The following is a 21,931-nucleotide window of genomic DNA, read 5'->3' as shown; positions in this document are numbered from 1 at the left end:
GAGGCTGAATGAAAATGATTCAATTTTTATCAAAAGCAGTGAATATCACTGCCTCTATTTAAGTGGCTGGCTCCAAGGGTATGAGGAATTAAATTAAGGACCTTATGCTCTTTTAGGTGATTCTCCCTTATTAAACCTATTTAAAAAAAAAAAATTTGGAAAAATCATTATGGACTCAAAAACTCCTTGGGATTTCAATGATCTAGTTATAATTACTACTAATATAGAACTTCACCTTTGATTAGAGAGGAGCTGAGGCCTGTTTAAGCCATTAATAATTGATTTTTTGGATTATCAAACCCACTTTTCAACCTCAGGAGATGCTAACTTAGCTTCATGTCATTTTCATTATCATGGATTTTCTACATAAAGATAGTAAGATTAAGGAAGCTTTGTATTCTAATCTTTGTCCATTCACACCCTTCTCCCGCTACCAACCCTTTCTCATCCTGTATGGACCGCAGTCCTTCTGATTACAAAAGACATTAGTTAGCTTTGTATAGTTATTATCATATTCTACATATTAAAGCTAACTAATGTCTTTTGTATAATTAAAGATATTACTAATTTAGATTCTTGAATTGGAGATTTATATTTGTTTGGTTGTAAAACATATCTGGATTCATGAAATCCATTTTTGGCCTAAAAATGTGAATTAAATAATTCTTGGGTTCTTCCCCAAAAAAAAATAATTCTTGAGAGTTAGATGAAATCCATGGGTTCCATCACCAGTATAAAATTGATAAAATCTGTGGATTCACACGGAGTAACCTAACAAAACTCTATGAACTTCGATAGATTTTAAGCTAACAAATAGTTAATTTTTTGAACCATGAATATGTAGATTTGTTAATTTATGGGTTTGAAATCTAATTTCATTTCAAATTCCTAGATTCATGTAACATAAAAGGTCCTTTAATTTTTGAGTTGATAAGAAATTTAAAATATAAAAAGTATGAATTTGAGATGATAAAAGAAAAAAGAAAAAACAAGAAAATTATGATCTTGATTGATGATGAGGCAAGACCAATAATTGAAGGTTGGTGTAATGTCTACAATAAAAATCGTCTCCTCACTTTCAAATGGTCCAGCACCATGAAGGGTGTCACACAAATACTAATTTTCATTCAAATTTTAATTTATTATATTAAAATGAAGAGGAAAAAAACAGTGAGACACAAAATCAAGAGTACATCCGAATATTCTTAAAGTCAAGATAAAGTCCGCTATATAGTTAAATTATATATAAAATTAGTTGAGTTGTACATAAGTTCAGCCAAATGAACGGTTCTTTACTTGCTAAATGGAGAGGCGGCTAGACAAGCCATAGCATGAGGAATAGCGACGTAATGTAATTTCGAACCGAAATGACTTAAAAAGAAGTGAACAAAAACTCGACAGGTTAAATCCCAAATCAAATCCACAAAAATATTCGTTATTCTTATATAATTTTCTTTTCTCTCTCTCTTAGTTTGATTATGTGAGTCTTATGTGAATACCATTTTTACCCTTTACTATTTTTTAAGAAAAAAAGAAGAGAAATTTAAGATTAACATGTTGTGGGTGTCAATGAAGGAAAATCTCCAACAGTAATATTTGTTTGTTTTTGGGTTGGTAAACAATCTCCACTAGTGGGCTTGTTCAGATAAGTTGAGTTCCTCTTCGGTTCTGGTAGGTGAAAGTTGGGCTCTGAGGATGGGTCTTCTTGAGCTTATTAAAGCTGGGCATTGTCAAGTTATTCTCGAGTCCGATTGTGAGGAATTGACAAACTGCCTCCTTAACCCCTCCTTCTGTGTTCCGGCCAATATATCCAACATTGTCGAGGATATTAAAGTTTTTCTTAGCGGGCCTGACTCTTTCGTTTTAGAGCCCATTTCTAGGGCGGCAAACTGTGTTGCTGATGCTCTAGCTAGGAAGGCATCATCTGTGGCAAGCATGATGATTTGGCCTAATTCCACTACGTGGCTTCTTGATCTTTGTAATCAGGACGTCATTAGTCCTTCTTGCCTGTTTCAATGAAAGTCTTTTACCAAAAAAAAAAAAAAAAAAACAATCTCCACTAGTAATTTATTAAAACAAAACCTCACATGGAAATTGATGGATGACCTGGCACCTTTTGGATGTATTTAAATGAAAGAGGTGTCACTTTGTCGACTCTCCTAATATAGTAATATTAAAACTTACTATAAAAATATCCCTTTTGATAGCAGAATTAAGAAGGAGACAGGTGTACGACTGATTATCTAATTGAGGCTCCGCATCATGTGGAAGTCCAAAGGGCCCCATGCTACATTTTATATATATTATTTTTAAACATTTGAATGGTTGTTTTTAATTTGTTTCCAACTAATAGTCGAGGCAGATACATCAACCCATCCACGTGATATTGGTGGAGAAAATCTTCAGCCAATAATATTTTGGGATTTGAGACAAAATAATATATTATTTAATATTATTCATTTAAATAATTAAAATAAATATATTATACGTATTAGATAATCTTTTATTATTTTTATTTGATTCATTTGAATAGAGAAAAATTTTAATAAAATATTTTTATATGAGATATTTAGATTGCATTCCTTCATCAAAGATTTTGTCCTTTATAATAATCAAACGCACTAGCATTAGAAATGCATAGGATCCCATCCATCTAAACGTAAGTGTGAACTCAAAAATATATATATATTTTTTTTTCTGTTTTTCCTTTGCTTTTGCTTTTTGCCCATATCAACATGGCCTTTGTTCTACCAAAAAAAAAAAAAAAAAAACATGGCCTTTGTGTTTTCCACGTGAAAGCATGCAAAAGTACTATTATGTACACTATCATTGCGCTTGTGATCCATACTGAGGTGTTATGTTTAGAAAATATATATATATATATATATATATATATATATATATATATATATATATATATATATATATATATATATATATATATATATATATATATATATATATATATATATATATATATATATATATAATATTGTTTGTATTTAATTTATTTTAACCTAAAAGTATTACCAAAAGAAACATTCTACCCACACAAAAAAAGTTGCACCATACCCCCACTCCCTTCCCCTCCAGCTCCCTCTCCCTAAGGTTTCAAAAGTGGCAAGTAGTAATCATGGCAGAATTTGTCACAGTTAATTAATGATTCAAGTCGGATCATATCAATCCTTAAGTAGACTTTTAAACGGATTGGATTCTGCTCAGATACACCAGTATCCGAATTCAAATCTAACATAAATTTAAAGAAGGCATCCGAATTCGTATCCAGAATTTTATCAGATATTCGATAATAATCCAATCCGATAAACTATACAATTATTGATTGGTGATTGTCATTTTTTTTTTCAATTTACAATTTTCAGTTACTGATTTTTGTTTTCCGAATCCAATTCATTAAAAAGTTCTATAGAGAAATTAGAACTTCTTACTGCCACCTAATTTGTGTCCTTCACAGCTGTCATCAACCTAAAAAATTCGTCTGTTGATCTTTGTATAAATTCACAAAATCAATATCAACAGAGCGAAATATCCTCACTCTGTCACTTCTACTGAGTCTGAAATCCCTACAACCTTAAGAACATCTAAGTACAAAACACCAATCTGATAAAAAATAAAAAAGTAAAAACTTTCATTTTTTTGTCTTTTCTTCAAGCCAACCTATTTTTTTTTCTTCTTTCTCCACATTCCACTCTCGGTCTTTTTCAAAACAATGTAATCATTGCATCGTTACAAGAAAAAGTTTTAACCAAAAAAAAGTTACAAGAAAAAGTTCAAGCTTCACTACCAACCACAAAATATCTGCAACTGTTCAAAGTAGGAAAAAAAATTTTAAAAAAAAAAACATCAAACAAGTTTCTTTTCTTCGTCATGATCAACACTAGATTGGTTTCTTCCCTAATCGTGCAATCCTCCCCCAAGCTTTTTCTCTTTCACATCAGTGTTGGTTTCAAAAAATAAAAAAATCATGGTTATAGTTTCAAAACTCGTATCTTCGATCAATCCATCAAAACATTTCCTATTTTCTCTACATCAATCATCTCTTTCGTAGATCTTGGCACACTTCGGGCTATGATTCACAGAACGTTGCTCTGATACCTTGTCTAGGAATACGAATGCATACAAACAAAATTCATAAGAGAAATTAATTTAACGTGGTTCGACAAAATCCTGCCTACGTCTACCAGAGAGAAAAAATTTTATTATTCAAAAAATCTCACGCCACTCTCATACCCACAAAGTGCTATTATTTGTTTTCTTTGTTACTTAAATTATTCCATTGAGATTATTTATAGGAAAACTAAACTCTAATTCCAATAAAATTAAAATTTTAATTCAATATCCAAATGTTGTTTCAATTATAAATACAATTAAAATTATAATTATATAGACCCACAGAATATAAAACACCCAAGCCCAACAACAGGTTGTTTCCCAATCCTCAATGATCAGACCAATTTAACCCCTATGTGTTTGTTTTCTTACCTGGTCAAGTCCTGATTAATATATTCAAGTGTGGTAGTTTGTCAATCGTAAAATTCACCAGCAACACCCCTTGTTTAGGTGTCCCATGAGACATGACAGCTTGGATCAGCACCTTGCATGAGGAGCATGTTCCATCAGTGTATTTATTTTCACCACAAATAGAGAAAGACCCCATATTTGAGATCAGACAAGCTTATCTTGGATCACCCTATATCTATACCTTGCCATTAATTAGGCCTTTGTCCTTTGTCCTTTGTCATTTGTCCACCGCTCCACACCAACGACCACCCATCTTCTCTTCAGTTCCTCCACATAATTCTCAGCTGTTGTCTTTTTCTTTGAAATTGTTTCAGTCATGTACATGACATTCAAACGAGATTTTGGTCCGTCGGATTCGAAATCTCGATCAAGATTTCAATCTCGACTGTTGAATTTCAATGGTCGAGTTTTGATCCGACAAACAGAATTCGCTTGACGATGCGTATGACTAAAGCAAGGTCCCTCCTTCCCTCCCCCAACTTCTGCGGCTCATGCCCCACCCACCCACCCACCCTTAGTTAGAGCTCTGAATGATATGAGCCAAAATGCTTAATTCCGCTATTGTACGCCTTGGATACAATTTACCAAAAAAGAAAAGATTGGCGCTTAATTATTGGGAAAATTACATGATTAGCCACTTTTAGGTTTTCTTTTACAAAAATAACCACTCAATGTTTCACTTAACAAAATAGCCAAAATAGTAATTTTTCATTTCTTTGACATTTTTAACCCCTAAAATTAGCCACATTAACAAGAAAAAATCACTATTTTGTTCAAAAGGAAGAAATCACTAATTTTTCATTCCCTTTGGACATTTTTATCCCTATATTCGTATGACTAATTTTAGGGGTAAAAATGTCTCAAAAATCACTATTTTTGCTAGCTTTGTAAATACAAACTCATTTTTAGCTACTTTTGTTTAGTGAAACTTTGAGTGATTACTTTTGTAAATGAAAACTTAAAACTAGCTAATCAAGTAATTTCCCCATTATTAGTGGGCCTAGTGGGATTTGGGATCACCAGCTTTTATTCTTTAAATGAAAGTGATTTAATTTGAGTTGAGATCCTCTGATTCCCCCTCCTTTGACAGAGATCACCTATTTTTATTCTTTTAAAGTAGTTTTTAATTTATAATATTCTGAATTAAGATTCTCTATATCAACGAAGGTTGGAGATTAATTTCTGTTAACACCCCAAGTTACTTTAACATGACATAATTTTATTTGGAATGTTTCAACTCTTTTATGCCTCTTCACCACATGTTTAAGAAAGAATCCCTCTTAAATAAATGATAGAGGAATCCCTTTTACATACATGAACATGATAGAGGAATATAAGAACAATAGGACTTGCTTAAATTAAATTTCAAAGAATAGGTTTCTTTGATAAAGACCCCAACATAAATACGAGATTAAGAGTTTAAATAGATATATTTCATCAACCACAAGTTTGAGATTCCAATTCCATTCACATTAAATAAATAAGAATTCCTGATGGCTAGACTAATAATCTAGATACTCACCAACCGAGTGTGAATCATCTCCCATGACGACGAGCACTCTGTGGCCCGGACGGCTTTACAACCACAAACTATATGGAGACCACAAATAATAAAAATAAAAATAAAAAATTTTAAAAACATATTACCATAATCCTGTGGATCTCCCTGTAATTTGTGATCTAGACTCTCACCAACCAACCAAGCAAACCACTCCCTCTTCCCCACCCCCACCCTCCGAGTTGGGCTGCCCATGTACCACGAGCAGCCCATGTGTTTGCCTATTCGGAGAGGTGAGAGAATGGGGAAACGGTACATCCTACCTTGGGTGGAGAGGTTCTAGACTCTCAACCTAACAATGTGACAACTACCAGAGAGGAACAAAACACTGGCACGTGACAAAGGCATACAATAAAATCAGTGGTTGAATGAACACGATGACACGTGCCGCATGCTAGTTATAGAGGGAAAAAAATCGTCTGCTGTGCATAGCAGTGCGGCACCACATTTTGACACATGTTAAATCCTTAATTAATGGCTTAGATTAAAAAGTTTGACCTTGTATGGATTGTTGAAATTGAATGAAAAGAGTGATTACCTTACTGCTACTCAGAGCTGTGAATCCAAGTTTTCTCTTCCTTCCTCTGAAATTTTTTCCACAAGTAGTTCTGTTTTTTCTTTTAATTCTGTGCACTTCAAAAAAATTGCTGAAATCGCTGGTTATTTATTGGCGATTCAATCCTTAGATTCAAGCCCCAAACTTCTGGAATAGGGGTATAATCAAGGCCTGAAATTCATGCAGCAGGGAATTAATTAGTACCTCAAAGTTTTCTGAATTGAAATACATCGTTGCATTTGGGTTCTGGTTTGACGAGTGGTAGTAGAGATGGGATTTTTGTAATGTTTACAATTGAACCCTAATTCCTGGTATCACAATAAAACCTCAGTTTTTGGATCTTTGATTTAGTTCAGCTCCACATTGTCGCCTCTGTTTTTGAGCAGCAAGTATTGCTAGAAGATGGAATTGGAATGGCAAATGATGAGAAATTTTCAGGTTGGTTTTCCCTTGTTTTTCAAAATCGGGTGGGATTGGCTAAATTGGGTCATAAATGCAGGTATTTTTCATTTAAAACTCAACTTTTTAATCTAAACCATTAATTAAGAATTTAACACATGTCAAAATGTGGTGCACTGCACAGCCGATTATTTTTTTCCGTTATATAGAGCTGTAGTGTAGGATCGCTTCAAGAATCTGTCAAAAGTCAAAAATCCACCTTCATTTTTCTTACCCAAAAATTCACCATCATTTTATAGATTGATAGAAAAGCCACACCGCCGGCGTTGCTCATGCTAGAAAATAGAAAACTTGATAACACCCAAGGAGAGGAGTGCTGAGCAATATTGATTCTAACCACTTCTCATGGTGTACAAATGCACTAGAATTCCTAAGTTGGATCAGCTTTTCATGTCAGAATTATTCTTCTCGGGCCTTTGCCACACACATGTAATCCACTCTCTTTACATTCTCATACAAGAACCTGATCTACCCTCTCTTACTGTAGCTCCGAAAACAGAAAATCAGCTTTCTAGCAAAAATTATTTTCTCTCAGCTTCACCTCTGTATTCCTCTTCAAGAGTTCATGGAAGCCTGGATTTCTTCCAGTGTTCGACCCTTGGTCTCTGGTACCATCTTGAAGATGAATACGATAGCCAATGCACAAACGGCAGCATAAAAGAAGAATGTACCTGAAATCATCATTGTAGTTGCAGTAACATGCACCATTGAAGAACACTAGCAGTATCACATTGTTCACCAAACATTGCTAAACTGCTTTTTATGTTTTCCACATGAATCTTACCATAAGAGCTCCAGGCCAGAAGAAGGTTGAAAGTATAGGAGGTCACCCAAGATCCAATCCAGTTCACCAGCGTCACTAAACTTCCAGCAATTCCTTTCACATTTATTGGGAATATCTGTACAGGAAAAAGGAAAAACGGCCCATATGAGAGTTCTTACTTTGTGATAAAATACTTGAGTGGTTCAATGTTGAGTGGATAATTAACCTCTGACATTACAACCCAGGGAACTGCCCCCATTCCCACTGAGAACGAGCCTATGTATACCTAGTTTAATCCACAATATTAAGATCACGTCATTAAAAGTCATGGTGAGTTGAAAAAACAATACAAAGAAGAACTTTAGTTATTGATCTTCGGTTACCAGGACCCCAGCAAATGCAAGTATTGGAACCACATTGGGAAGATATTGAAAGGTCTGTTTCAGAAAAACAAAATGTATCAATTGAAATTGGAAGAGGAAAAGAAATTATTCAGGGAGTAGATTAGATAAACTACTTTGAAAAAGAACGACAACGCAATCATCAAGCAGCCTGTAAGTAACCCTGATGCAGAAACCTGAAATGGTAGATCGTGATGTTATTTCCATCGCAATCATAGAATAATAGTGTTCTATGACTGAGAATACTTAAAACATACTCAGAGCCTACCAGCAGCAGAGGTCTTCTTCCAGCTCTGTCGATTAAAGTTGCACCCACTGCAGTCACTACGACCTATGTAGAAGCACAGAATATGAAGCCATCACCAGCTAACAGAAATTTAGGATATAAAGAAGTAAGTTCCAAAGGCAAAGAGGAGGTGAGGACCTGAAGAACAGCATAAAGTATGTTTCCAAGATTGGGAGGAAATCCTAAGACCACAGAAAGGGAAAAAAGTAATCATGAGTTTGTTTCATTCATAAAGCAAATGTAGAAACAATCACTAGTAATGTTTTTCACCTGCAGAAGCAAAAATTTGGCTCGCATAGAACACTATTCCATTTATTCCACCAAATTGTTGAAACACCATTAATCCAACTCCAATCTAGTTACATAATAGTAAAGATGAGATGAGAATAATAATAATAATAATAATAATAATAATAATAATAGTGATGATAGTAGTAGTAGCTATAGGAACCGAAAAAATAAAGCTCCACGGTTTTAAGCCACTTGGATAACTGGAGATGCTTACAAACACTGAACGAATATAATTTTTGTGAAATAAGTCAAGAACTGTGACTTTTGGAAACTGCTGAATACTTATTATGTAATCCTGCAGCAGGAAGAAAATTGCTAATTGTCACATATGTTTCTTGAAATTAAAATTTTAATTGATTAGAAATAGATTTTGAAGTTCAATGCACCTGGATTTCTGCCTCCTCTCGAGAAATATTAGCATTCTTTCCACGAAGTGCTCGGAGTGCAGCTTCAAACTCTCTCTGGAGGCCAACCTTAGCCTGCAGCATCGATAGGTATATCTCTCTCATGCTCAATCTAATTTTTCTGATTGGATGAAAACCAAAATAAAAGGTATTATTATTTTCATCAGGCTTACCAGCCATCTTGGGGACTCTGGGATGAAAGAGAGACCAACAAGGAGAATAATACATGGAACAATCCCTACAAGTGAATTCAGATTTTCCATCAAAATACCTTCTGAGATCTCAAATTTTTATGAAAAAATTCCTTATATGGAACTGGAGATTTACCAGTTAGAGCCAGTATCCGCCAATTCACGAATGCTCCAATAGTGAATGCAACAGATATTCCAGTTACTATCATGAGCTGCAAGATTAGAGCAAACACAACAAATTGACAATTTTAAGGGTTTACAGTTTTCCTCTTTTCACCATAATTACAATGAAAAGTTCTGTGTCAACTTTATCGAACCTGATTTGCTGTTGCTAATGCTCCTCGGAGGTTTTTTGGAGCAATTTCGGATATAAACACTGGGACCTTCACATTTATGATTAGAATAGAAAGAATTGATATGCATAAAACCGTAGCGATTAGTAGACATAATGAAGGGAAGATTAATTTGAAGGAGACAGAAGCATACCACATAAGAAAGAACGCCAGTGCCATATCCCATAAACAATCTTCCAATATCAAGCAATATGGCTCCCTTCAATAAGAGTCAGAGAGGCAAAAGGGTATGTTTATCCTAGTATAGTGCTGATAAACTAATTTCAAAATGGGATGAAGATGAGATAATACAAACTTGGGCAAAATAGACTGCAAGCCACCCTATGATGCATGTTATAGATCCAAGCCTCATTGCCTGCTTCCAAGAATAAAGCCACTCAAGTTAGTTCACCAACTGTTTAAGACAGAGGAAGAGGTAGCATGTCTGAGAAAAGCAGAATTGTCATCCCTCATTGCTTACCCCTTTCCGACCAACAAAATCAGCAATGCGACCGCTAGTAATGGCACCAATCATTGCACCAATGTTAAGTATAGATCCGAAAACTGAATACTGCAAGGTTAATCGAAGAATGTAAGCTTGATCCTAAAATATATGCTTGAATGCAGAATGTGTCTACTATGAAGAGGTAACAGAGCCAATGAAGCATGAGATGATACCTCAGCTAATGATAGCTCAACATCAGCCATGATACTAAACTGGGTAGGTGCAGAATATCCCACCTGCAAAACCCACAAGTGAAAATCAATAAAGCAACCAGCAATATAATCAGGTTATGATAACAAAGAAAGAAAGAACACTCACGCAAGAACCAAACTCGAAAGCGCCAAACACAGAAACTAATGTGCTGAGATAAACCATCCACATCCCATCACTGTGGATCTCAAGCTCTTTATCATCGTCTTGCCGCACGATAAGTGGTTCTGATGGAGTTTCATTATCTACGTCTTGGTAGGAAGCCATTGCTTTTACCTGTTCTTCCATGACATTAAGAATGCAGAAATAAAGGAAGAAGACGAATTAGACAAATAAGATAGAACTTGATCCATCTCTGGGTCCTCAGTTTTCACGTACCTGATTGATGCAGTGTCAAATGTCAAGCTGGAACTCTGATAGTTCTTGCGTAGAAGCTCAAACCGGAATGTACAGGCTCCTCATTGAAGAAAGGAAGAAAGGAAGAAAAAGCGAAGAAATTTTGACATCAGAATACTCAATAAAGGGGACTACCGAGGTCTGCGGCTAATTTGATTGGTAGAGCGGAGGGTGGTGAAGAATCAAGAAGTTCAAGGGTGAATTTGTTCTTCCTTGAGAGTCGGTGCAGATGAGGTAATCAGCAATCGGTGGAAGAAGCAAATGGAATTATAACGACGGGTGTCAACTTTAGAGTTGAATGTGCTAGAACCGTGTCAGTCGAGTGCTTGTGACTCAGACAGCTAACAGAAACAAGAATGACCAAGCGTTTGCGGATTTGGGAATTTCTTAACTATAATACCGGATAACTGAGACAGAATTTGATCACTCGTCATGATCCTTTTTTTGTTTTCTTCTTTTTTTGGTAACAGATCACCGTCGTGACATAATCTTCAAAGTTTAGTAGATTCTCCAGTCGACCAAAATTGCATTCTGATCTGGTTTCATTCGATGCTACTGGTAAGGAACAAAAGATCTTTTGAATTTTATGATTCAAACTTCTAAATTATGTAGACAAAAAATCAAACTTTTAAACGCCTCCTCATATTTGTTGCCTGCTGATATTCAACAGCAAACAGAAACTTCTGGCAGAAAATTGAAAAATAATTATAAACCATACTTGGAAGAGCGCAATTTTAGTGTTAATGGCATTAAGGAAAGGAATTTCTAAATCACATTTTTGCATCATTCAACCTAGGAGAACCTTTATCTCCGAGCGGTTAAAAGCCTTCATGTACAACAATTAGTTCATGATCAGGAGATCTGGTGAGCTCAATCACGAATGCTTAAATCAGATAGAGCATTGCAAGAATTGTTGCAACTGATAATCCCACAAATAAAGCAGGGCAAGCATTCGATATTGAAGAATTGCTTACACTCACTCCATGTCAAATTATCTTACCTCTCCATTACTGAGGTTTCCTCTTCTCAGAACTTGGATTGTTGCCCTCAAAGATGAGAGACTAGTATAGCCAGCAGATCTACACGTCTTTTTTCTCTGGTAAAGCAGAACTAGACAACTGACCTGAGGCATTAACCATTACTGGTCTGTCAACAGCATCAATCTCTGCTATAATAGGAACAGGGCGTTCTGGTATCGAGGGAACTGGGAGGTCAGTTTCTAATATCTTCACAATCTGATCCATGGTTGGTCTAGCATACAGATGCGGATGAGAAGAAAGAACAGCAACCATAACATACTTCTCCACGACTTCTTTGGCACCCAACTCAGGCATGCCATCTTCAATGACATCTAAAACTCTCCCTTCTCTCACCAGAGACCAAGCCCAATCCGCCAAATGGAAGGTACCTCCATCATTAGAACTAACAATTGCCTTCTTCCCACTCAAAAGCTCAAGAAGCACAATCCCATAACTGTAAACATCACTTCTCTCAGTTAAATGCCCATACAGAGCATACTCAGGAGCAACATAACCCAGTGTTCCGGCCACCTTCGTGCTCAGATGGGTCATCCCCTCCGGTGTCAACTTGGCAAATCCAAAATCTGCCAATTTGGGTTCAAACAGGTCATCCAATAGTATATTACTAGGTTTAACATCCCTGTGAATAATGGCTGGCTGCACCCCGTAGTGCAAGTAAGCCAACCCCTTCGCCGTCCCTAGGGCAATTTTCCGGCGTATAGGCCAGGTGAGCTTCTTGTCTATTGACCCAAAGAGATGATCATGAAGGCTCCCATTGTGCATCAAATCAAAGGCAATGATCCGCTGGGAACCCTCAAGAGGAGTTGTTTCAGCGCAGTATCCTCCGACAGCAATAAGGTTTACATGCCTAACACTGGCAATAACCTCAACTTCATGGATGAAGCTTGCATCTCCAGCAGCAGAGATGTTCTTAAACCTCTTGAATGCAACCTCAGACCCATCCTGTAGAATTCCCTTATAAACATTCCCATAGCCTCCCTTGCCAATTAGATTATCTCTAGAAAAATTCCTCGTAGCCTGTTTGATTTCATCAAACGTCAACCTAATAAGAGCCGTACTTGCACTAATCAATTCAAACCCCGCAAATGAGCTCGTCGGAGAAATTTGAACAAGCATCTTCCCCTTCCTCCACTTTTTCTTAAATCTTCTCCTCAAAAACCAAAAACCCACAACAACAACCACCATAAGAACGCTACCGCCGATCACAGCCCCAGAAATTAGGGTTTTACGTTCCTTGTTGCTCGAAGCAGAGGAAGAGAGATATAGAGAGAACAAACACATGGCAGTTCCTTTGTCAATCGGTCCAAACCGATTAACGTAACCTGCAGCATAGATTGATGGGTACCCACTACAGGCAGATACGTTCCCAACTTGAGTGCCGCGCAGGTAAGCTGCCTGGAGGTTTGAAATGGCTGTGGTGCACGAAGCGCAGGGAGAGCCATTCTCAAGAGATTGTTTGCAGGAATGCTTGACATCCAGCAAAGAGAACTCAGGAATTATTGATTCGAATTGCGAACGAGAAGTAATGTTCATACAACCCTCAGAAATCCAGCTAGTCTCGAAGCCGCAAGAGGAGAGAATGTTGAAATTGGGAATAATTTCATCGATCAAAGATTGGTATGAGTCCCAACATGACTCGGAAGCATTTAATGGAGGAAGAAAGAATCCACTGGTTTGAAGATACACGGATTCAACCAGGCGGAGACCTTGAAGAACAAATTGACACTTGGAGAAAACATCGAGAAGGTCGAGCTCGTTCGAACTGTAAAAATCACTTAAAATATTGAACTTTAGAGGACAGGGAGCATATGAGATACCAGAGCTGAAACCATGAAACCCCAAGCCCAGCGCAGTGAGCCAAATCAAGAAACGGACAGACATGGGAGGAAGGAGTCGAGGGTGGAAGCAAATTTCTGCAAGTTTGCATTTTTATGTTTTTCTGGTACGCCTAGCACGTATTTCGCTTCTCTGGATTTTTATTTGCTAAACGTCAACGTGTCCACGGAAGTTTCACAAGAAGCGTAGAAAAGAAAAGTCCAAAAGAGGACCAAAGACTGACAATGACGCTGACCAGACACCAGCTTTGAAAATCAGAATAGTAAAAACTAAAAACAGCTCTTCCTCATACCGACATTACCTATATTTCTGTTCTGATTAATTATTGGTTTGGGTAACCTGATTAAACTAAAGATTAGCTCAAACCAAACCCATTTTTTAGTACAACAGACGAAAAGGCAAAGAGTGCCACGACAAATTGATGATGCAGAAGATGAAGAACACACCACCAAAAGAAATTTTGAAAAATTGGTGATGCAAGTTTTCTAGAACCAGTGTCACGCTTCGCTTCGATGAAATTTCCATGGATTTTCCTTCACTGGCTGAAACCCACGATTACGATTTTTGTCATTTTCTCCCCTTTTCTGTTTCTTACATTCTTACCTGTTTTTCTAAGATCTTTAACGTTTACGACTTTACGAGTAGATCTTGCTTCGTTCTTACTAGCTATTACGATTGTTGTACGATTGTTTGCATCGATCAAAACAAATTTCACATAGATCTTTTCAATTTTGCCCACATACATTCAGGCATTAACTATCAGAAACATTAGTTTAGTTGATGTTTTAGGCCAAAAACAGACTCCCAATGTATTTATTGTCTCATTAAGCTAGAAAACAAAATTCATGCAAAAATGAGCCTAAACACCCCAAAACCAATGGTCGATTTTTCACTAACACAATGCTAAATGTCAATGACATTTCAAACCTCGGTTGACCTTGGTTGTAATAATAACCTTCACTTCCATCAGGGGGAAAAATTACTAGGGAGGAAAAAAAAATTCAATCTTCTATAAGATGTGAATGAAGAGTGATTGAATACTTGATACAATGGAAAAATGGATAGGAATGAGTAAACATTGAAGCCCCTCAATAAGATCAGAATGTGTATTTATAACAATTTACATCTGGTTGACGTGAAGAATTACACAAGTGAGCAAGTTTCTTTGTCCCAAAAAAAAAAAGCTAGTTTCAGAGCATGCACTAGAGCTGCTCTGCTCAATCACTACTTTCTTTTTTATTTATCTTGTCATTTTCCCCTTTTTCTTGGTCCCCTGCTGCCGCATAAGGGAAGGCTTAAGGATTAGTAGAATGGAGACTGCAGTATGAGAATAGGTTGGTGAAGATCGTGGTTGCTTTTGAGCTAGCAACCATGAGTAAAACAAGAAAACAGTACAAAATACATTGCAGTTACGCACACATCCAAACAACCTAAGAAACACTTCGTTAATCTCAAACCCTAAAATTGAATTTAGTTGTAGAGAAATCGAAGGCAAAGGAGAAGACACAGTGCAAAGAGATCGTGAGAGAGAGATGACGAGTAGGCAAAATGAAGTCTCAAATCCTACCTCCGATGGAATCACCGATGTGATCGATTGGGAGTACGAACTCGATGAACAACAATGGTGATGAGGATCCGCGAGGAAGAACTTCCAATGTACTCGCAAAGAGCTGAGAGTTGACAAATTGCCAGAAAGAACACAGCTTGAATATAGAAAGCAAAGAGCAGCTCGTTGTAAGAGAGATGGGGTTTGAGGGTTGAGAGATAATATTTGTGAAATGTCATCGATACCCTCCATCAAATACTAGATTCAGCACATTTTCCTTGAACCAGCACAGTTATTCTAGACCGGATTACCATACAAGTTTTTTTTTTTATTTGGTGCCAAAATGGTCAAAGGCACAGAATAACTGCTGAAGCATTACCACACAAACTAGTATTCTTCCATGATATATGCTTGAAAAATTCAAACAAAAGTCAACTGATCAGAATTAGGAAGTGGTAAAACTGGAGCTTCAATCCAACCGCACACTACGAGTGGACTTTAAAGTTGAAGCAGACACAGTCAACTGGAATCTGACATAACATACCATACAGAAGGGAAGGACTCATGCTTCAAACTACAATTGATTGCTTATGGGATAGAGAGGAAAAAAATCAATTGATTAGCAGCAAATTTCCAAGCCCATGGTTGAAGATCTCACCTTCTTTTAGGAATATCCAACCAATACTCCCTTATCAGATTTGGTAGGTGTAGGATCATGATTAGACCAGTTGATTTGCCTCAGTTTTCAACACCGAAATGGAATTACATGCACATATTTCAAGAATTAGCTGTTCATCTTGCGTCTGTTTCACAGACTGACAAAATACTTGATGTTCCGTGGCTTCCTTGCTCACATCATAGTACAAGCTGAAACTTCTTCATTCCTTCTTGTGTTCTTCCATTGCAGTCATGGAATTCAAATTGGTCTGTGTTTTCTATCAAAAAGAAAAAAAAACAATTTGGTATGTGTTCATAATCCTGTAACGGGCATCAGCTTTTGACTTTCACCAGCAGACATCTTGAGTCATTTTGATGCATTCACAACAGCACAATAGTGACCCAAGAAACAAGCTCAACTGCGTTAGTAATAGAAGCACAATCATTCAAGAAAAAGTTAGATTCAATGCATCAGAGAATGGTAAAAACGTTTAAAAGAGCAGTAGAACAACAAAAATTGGATGGAGAGGGCCGAAGCATCAAATTTTGTTGCAAAGTTGATCTTCTAATTACATTCTCCTCTAGATGCCAAGGAACCTGTATCAACTGACTTTAATCTACCTCTGCCTACTTGAATGCATCCATTGTCAACTCACTTGCAGTAAGGTTTCTTGAGTTTTTTCCCCGTCAACTGTAAAGCACCTGCCCTCCAGGAATTTCTTCCTTTGGATCAACCAACTTCCAAACGAACTATCTGGGTAAGTCAGAAACATTTGTTCAAATCCTTCAATCTTACTGAATAAAGAAGGGTTCCTTAGTACATAGCGACAACATAGATCTATTATAAAACCTGTCATGGAACATAACAAAATCTGAAAGGGCATGGAGCTCTGAAACATCAAATTTCAGCAAACCCTATCAGCATATCATGGTTTTGCAAGGTAATGTCTCCGCTCTATTCATGGAATCAGTACCGTGCACAAATTGCCCGCCAATAGACTATCAATCCAAGTAAACATAGACTTCGGACAACCTCCATAACCCAAACCCCAGAATACCTCAATCTGAGTCACAAACATGAAATAACCATGCAAAGCACAGGAAGCTTGTGATCAATCAGTGAAAGAGAGACCACTGTGGGGTGAATTCACCATCAGGAACAACTGCAATTGCTATTCATACAGATGCAACCTGCAGGGAGACAGGAAATGACACAGAGTAGCATAATTGACTTGGAAATTGTCAACATGCCACACTGAACCTATGATTTCAAATGTATTCTTAAGCTTGTCTTTGTCCTGTAATTCGTTAAATCAACAGAAACAAATATCTGCTGGCGATTAGAGTTCTCCTTCAGGGCATCTACCAAAGACTATAGTATGATAAAACTCCCCATTACCCAAGAGAGAATTCACCATATCAGGACAGAAAGGAACTTGTAAATCATGTTTTTCTTACAAATAAACTTGAGGATCTCAGTACATAAACTCTGATCTGCAGTAGAGATCCTCCCACACCCAAAGAACATTATGATTGGAATGAAAGAAGGGGGGAACAGGCACATCTCCTTTCAAATCAAAACAAAACAAATCGATATAGTTTTGAGGGAGGAAGAATGAAACATCTAACTGCAAAATTTTGAGGAAAAATGGACCATAAAAACCAAGCTTAATTTTCCAGAAATAATCACATAAAACGTCCAGGTTACAAATGTAAACACCTTTTAGTCTTAACTCTTCACTCTCTCCATATGGGTTGCAGTGTTTATAGTGCTCATATTCCAGAATTAATAGAATCCTCTTGCAGAAGATATAAATGATAAATATAGCATTTAAATTGTTTTAATGTTAAGTTTCATAGCTATTACAACATTTCAAGTGTTGCTTCGGTATCGTGGTTTGCTTCTTAAGAATGCCAAAGGCACAGGAACTTGGTTTCTCCCAAAATTGATCACCTACATTTAAACCCAAAAAAAATGGTCACCTACAGAGGTAAGGATGATTCATAGGCTAACAAGGGATGTGGGTTCAAAAGGAAAGTAGGCTCGTTGGGACGCCAGACATGCCCTGGCTGAGGTCAAACCCCATTTATCATTTTTTGGTTACTCCCAAAATCGATCACCCACATTTGAACCCAAAAAAAAATGGTCACCTCCAGAGGTAAGGATGATTCATAGGCTAACAAGGGATGTGGGTTTAAAAGGAAAGTAGCCTCGTTGGGAGGCCAGACATGCCCTGGCTGAGGTCAAACCCCATTTATCATTTTTACATTTTAAGTTTTTGGCTACAATATTTAATTTCAATTTAAATTTGAAAATTTTCAAATTTACAATGTATCTGCAGTAGAGAGATACATATGTACAGGCACATGGAAAGACACACCTGTACATATGCATACTTGTAGATATTGTACAGGCATATGCATGTAAAGTAATTGTTATGGTGTGAGAGGAAAATATTATATGCAGAGAAGTGTTTGCATCTCAATTACAATACTACGAGTATTCTGTGTATTCACAAAACATTCTGCCATTGAGTATACCCCTCTGTGTTGTTTATCACCACTGTTTCTTCTCCACTGTATTCTGTCAGTGAATATGAGTTAGTGAATATAACTTTTGCGGTTTCTATGTAATCTGAGTTAGTGAGTATAGCTTTTGGGCTTTCTATGTAATCAGATTTAAGGGATGCACTTTATGCAATGTGACAGTGGTTTTATTTTGGTGGAATAAACACATGGTTGACCCAGTTGAACAATTTGGGGCATTTAAAAACCTTAAAAGATGGTATCTCTAATACGAGTCAGCTCTACTGTCTATGCACCTGATGATGACTGAAAAGGACTTGCTTGGACATATGTTGGTGCTATGATTCTTTCTACATCAGATTATGGGAGGATATTTTGGTGACACAAGTTAGCATGCTAAATAGACAAGTCTTATATTACTGCCTGTTGCACTATATATACCAACATAAATTATTTCGACTAGTGCATATTCATCACTATTACTGTAGTGAAGCTAACATGAAAAATTGATGAGAATTGAAAGACCAAGAGCAACCATGGTCCATAACCAGGAGATCTGTAAGCTCTAACATTATTAGTCATATGTCAACAGTACTGCAAAACCAAGATTGTTACAACTGTAGGTCCTTGATGTTCAAGTTTAGAATGAAGATTCAATCACATAAAAAATAAATAAGTGGATAACAATTATAATATTATAATTACAATGAACAAAAAAAGCAACTTTGGACTGAAAATATCTACAATTTATGTACCATTTCTCAAAAGTCCCTGCCCACAAGCAAAACAATCTACAACCTAACAAAATAGACAAGGCAAGCATACCAGCAATGGGAACAAGCAAATATTGCAGTTGGCGATAAGCATTCATGTCAGATCATCTTACTCTGGTCTTTGGTTCTCCAGTACTGAGGTTTCCTCCTCTCAGAACTAGGATTTTTGCCATCAAAGATGAAGGACTGGTAGCCAGAAGAACTAGACAACTGAGCTGAGCTGCTGCCATTCACCGATCTTTCAACAGCACCAATCTCCGCTACAATAGGGATAGGGCGTTCTGGTATTGAAGGAACAGGCATATCACTCTCCAATATCCTCACAATCTGATCCATTGTTGGCCTAGCATATAAATGTGGATGAGAACAAAGAACAGCAACTTGTACATACTTCTCCATGACTTCCATAGAACTCAACTCAGGCATGCCATCTTCGATGACATCTAATGTTCTCCCTTCTCTCACCAGGGACCAAGCCCAATCTGCCACAAGAGAGGTACGGCCACCATCCGCACTAACAATTGCCTTCTTCCCACTCAAAAGCTCAAGAAGCACAATCCCATAGCTGTAAACATCACTTCTCTCAGTCAATTGCCCATACAAAGCATACTCAGGGGCGACATAACCCAGTGTCCCAGCCACCTTGGTGCTCAGATGGGTCACTCCCTCCGGTGTGAACTTTGCAAAGCCAAAATCTGCCAATTTAGGCTCAAACATCTCATCCAATAGGATATTACTAGCCTTAATATCCCTGTGGATGATGGTTGGTTGTGCCCCATAATGCAAGTAAGCCAAACCCCTTGCTGTCCCAAGTGCAATTTTCTGACGGATTGGCCAACTAAGCTTCGTGTTTGTTGATCCAAACAGATGGTCATGGAGGCTTCCATTGCACATCAACTCGCATACAATGATCCTCTGGTGTCCCTCCAAAGGAGTAGTGGCAGTGCAGTACCCTATGAGACGAATAAGGTTCACATGGCTAACACTGGCAATAACCTCAAGTTCATGTGTGAAGCTGGCATCCCCAGAAGCAGAGCAGTTTTTAAACCTCTTAAATGCAGCCTCAGACCCGTCATGTAGAGTTCCCTTAAAAACATTCCCATAACCTCCCATACCAATTATGTTATGCCTAGAAAAATTCCTCGTAGCCTGCTTGATTTCATCAAACGTGAACTTTGTAAGACTCGTACTCCCACTAAGCAATTCCAACTCCGAGAATGAATTTGTCCGAGTTAGTTTGACAAACATCTTCCTCTTCCTCTGTTTCTTATACCTTCTCCTTAGAAACCAAAAGCCCACTACTACACCCAGCAAACCAATACTACCCCCTATGGCAACTCCAGTAATCAAGGAGTTGCGCCTGTTGTTGTTCGAAGTAGGGGAAGTGGAATATAGAGAGAACAAACACGTAGCAGTACCTTTGTCAATTGGCCCAAATCGATTAACGTAACCGGCAGCATAGATTGATGGGTACCCAGTACAGGCCGAGACGTTCCCAACTTGAGCACCGCGCAGGTAAACCGCCTGGACACCGGACAGGACTGTGGTGCACGAAGCGCATGGAGAGCCATTCTCAAGGGACTGGTTGCAGTAATGCTTAACTTCCAGCAAAGAGGACTCGGGAACTGTTGATTCGAACTGCGAACGAGACGTGATGTTCATACAACCCTCGGAAATCCAGCTGGTCTGGAAGCCGCAGGAGGAGAGAACGTCGAAATTGGGGGTGAATTGATTGATAAAGGATTGGTATGAGTTCCAACATGACTCGGAAGCATCCAACGGAGGAAGGAAAAACCCACTGGTTTGGAGATATAGGGATTCAACCAGGCGGAGACCTTGAAGCACGAACTGACACTTAGTGGAGACATCCGGAAGGTCAAGCCTGTTCGAACCGCGAAAGAATTCGCTTAAAACATCGAAATTCAAAGGACAGGGAGCGTCTGCGAGCCTCCTATTTGGAAATTCGAGTGCAATAACGATACCAGAACGGAAACCAGGAAACCCTAACGCAATGAGCAAAATCAAGAAATGAAGGACGGACATGAGTCAAGAGTTCCAAGCTTACCAAGCACTGCAAATCTGCATTTAACGCCTTCTTCTGTCGACACTTCGCTGTCGACGGTGAAGCAATTCATTCCCGCTTTCACTCCTTTTCCTTTCTTTTGAGTCAAACAATATTTAATTCAAAGGAAGTATAGACTTGTGGAGGCTTCTCTCTTCTCTTCTATGTTCTTTCTTTTTCTTCGGGGGCAAAAATTCTTCCTTTCGATAACAACGGATCGATTAACCAACCAGCCTCGGAAGCTTCATGAGACACTTTGACTTCGTGAAACCACATCGTCACGGCACTTCATTTTATGGCTGCTGTTCATGTTCATGGATCATGGTCACCTCAAACTTCAGTGAAAGAGACCTCTGCTCCTAAGAGGCCATCAACAACGTTTATTTCCATCACTCCCCAAAATAGTTGAAGGTTTGCTGCTAGACTTGTGTTTCACGAAAGTTTGGTTCCAAACTTCTGATATATAAAGAGAAATCTGTTTCACTAGTAATTTGACTTTTATGATTGAATTTTTGCTTTTGTTATTAATTTCATACTTGTTTATGAATATTAAGTAATAATATTTTATCAAAAAAATGTAATAGCATTGATATTAATACA

The 21,931-nt window shown here is 37.6% G+C and overlaps 2 protein-coding genes and 1 pseudogene across 3 annotated transcripts; all 3 read right to left on the bottom strand.

Moving 5' to 3' along the window:
* Positions 1 to 6,898: 6,898 nt before the first annotated feature.
* On the bottom strand, positions 6,899 to 10,953 carry LOC149010528 (sugar transporter ERD6-like 7). 2 transcript variants are annotated; one of them, XM_089163708.1, is made up of 19 exons: positions 10,874 to 10,953; positions 10,604 to 10,771; positions 10,459 to 10,521; positions 10,262 to 10,351; positions 10,097 to 10,156; positions 9,935 to 10,000; positions 9,766 to 9,831; positions 9,585 to 9,660; positions 9,431 to 9,495; positions 9,240 to 9,332; positions 9,068 to 9,148; positions 8,833 to 8,917; positions 8,701 to 8,744; positions 8,545 to 8,607; positions 8,393 to 8,452; positions 8,259 to 8,312; positions 8,102 to 8,161; positions 7,897 to 8,011; positions 6,899 to 7,783 (listed from the first exon to the last, which is right to left on the bottom strand). In XM_089163708.1, the coding sequence occupies exons 2-19, from the start codon at positions 10,760 to 10,762 to the stop codon at positions 7,668 to 7,670; spliced, it is 1,416 nt and encodes a 471-aa protein (XP_089019834.1). In that variant the 5' UTR covers positions 10,763 to 10,771; positions 10,874 to 10,953; the 3' UTR covers positions 6,899 to 7,667. The 2 variants fall into 2 exon arrangements, with proteins under 2 accessions (XP_089019834.1, XP_089019833.1); XM_089163707.1 differs by lacking the exon at positions 10,874 to 10,953 and having other exon boundaries at positions 10,604 to 10,783.
* LOC149010527 (putative LRR receptor-like serine/threonine-protein kinase RKF3 pseudogene) lies at positions 10,859 to 13,888 on the bottom strand (annotated as a pseudogene).
* Positions 13,889 to 15,070: 1,182 nt separating this feature from the next.
* LOC149010526 (putative LRR receptor-like serine/threonine-protein kinase RKF3) lies at positions 15,071 to 21,742 on the bottom strand. Its single transcript, XM_089163697.1, has one exon. The coding sequence runs from the start codon at positions 21,310 to 21,312 to the stop codon at positions 19,369 to 19,371; it is 1,944 nt and encodes a 647-aa protein (XP_089019823.1). The 5' UTR covers positions 21,313 to 21,742; the 3' UTR covers positions 15,071 to 19,368.
* Positions 21,743 to 21,931: the final 189 nt, after the last annotated feature.

The sequence above is a fragment of the Hakea prostrata genome, chromosome 7 (genome assembly GCF_041222555.1).
Source record: "Hakea prostrata isolate BN-2017 chromosome 7, UWA_Hpros_2, whole genome shotgun sequence".
NCBI lineage: Eukaryota > Viridiplantae > Streptophyta > Magnoliopsida > Proteales > Proteaceae > Hakea > Hakea prostrata.
This window is presented reverse-complemented; position numbering and strand designations above follow the sequence as displayed.

What these genes read in the sequence shown, in the direction of transcription:
- LOC149010528 (XM_089163707.1), bottom strand. Translation starts at nt 10,783, where the DNA reads ATGGAAGAACAGGTAAAAGCAATGGCTTCCTACCAAGACGTAGATAAT. An exon ending in ATTTTGTTGGTCGGAAAGGG is followed by an intron (nt 10,157 to 10,261) that starts GTAAGCAATGAG and finishes TCTTGGAAGCAG; the next exon opens with GCAATGAGGCTTGGATCTAT. An exon ending in TCTGGCCTGGAGCTCTTATG is followed by an intron (nt 7,784 to 7,896) that starts GTAAGATTCATG and finishes TGATGATTTCAG; the next exon opens with GTACATTCTTCTTTTATGCT.
- LOC149010526 (XM_089163697.1), bottom strand. Translation starts at nt 21,312, where the DNA reads ATGTCCGTCCTTCATTTCTTGATTTTGCTCATTGCGTTAGGGTTTCCT.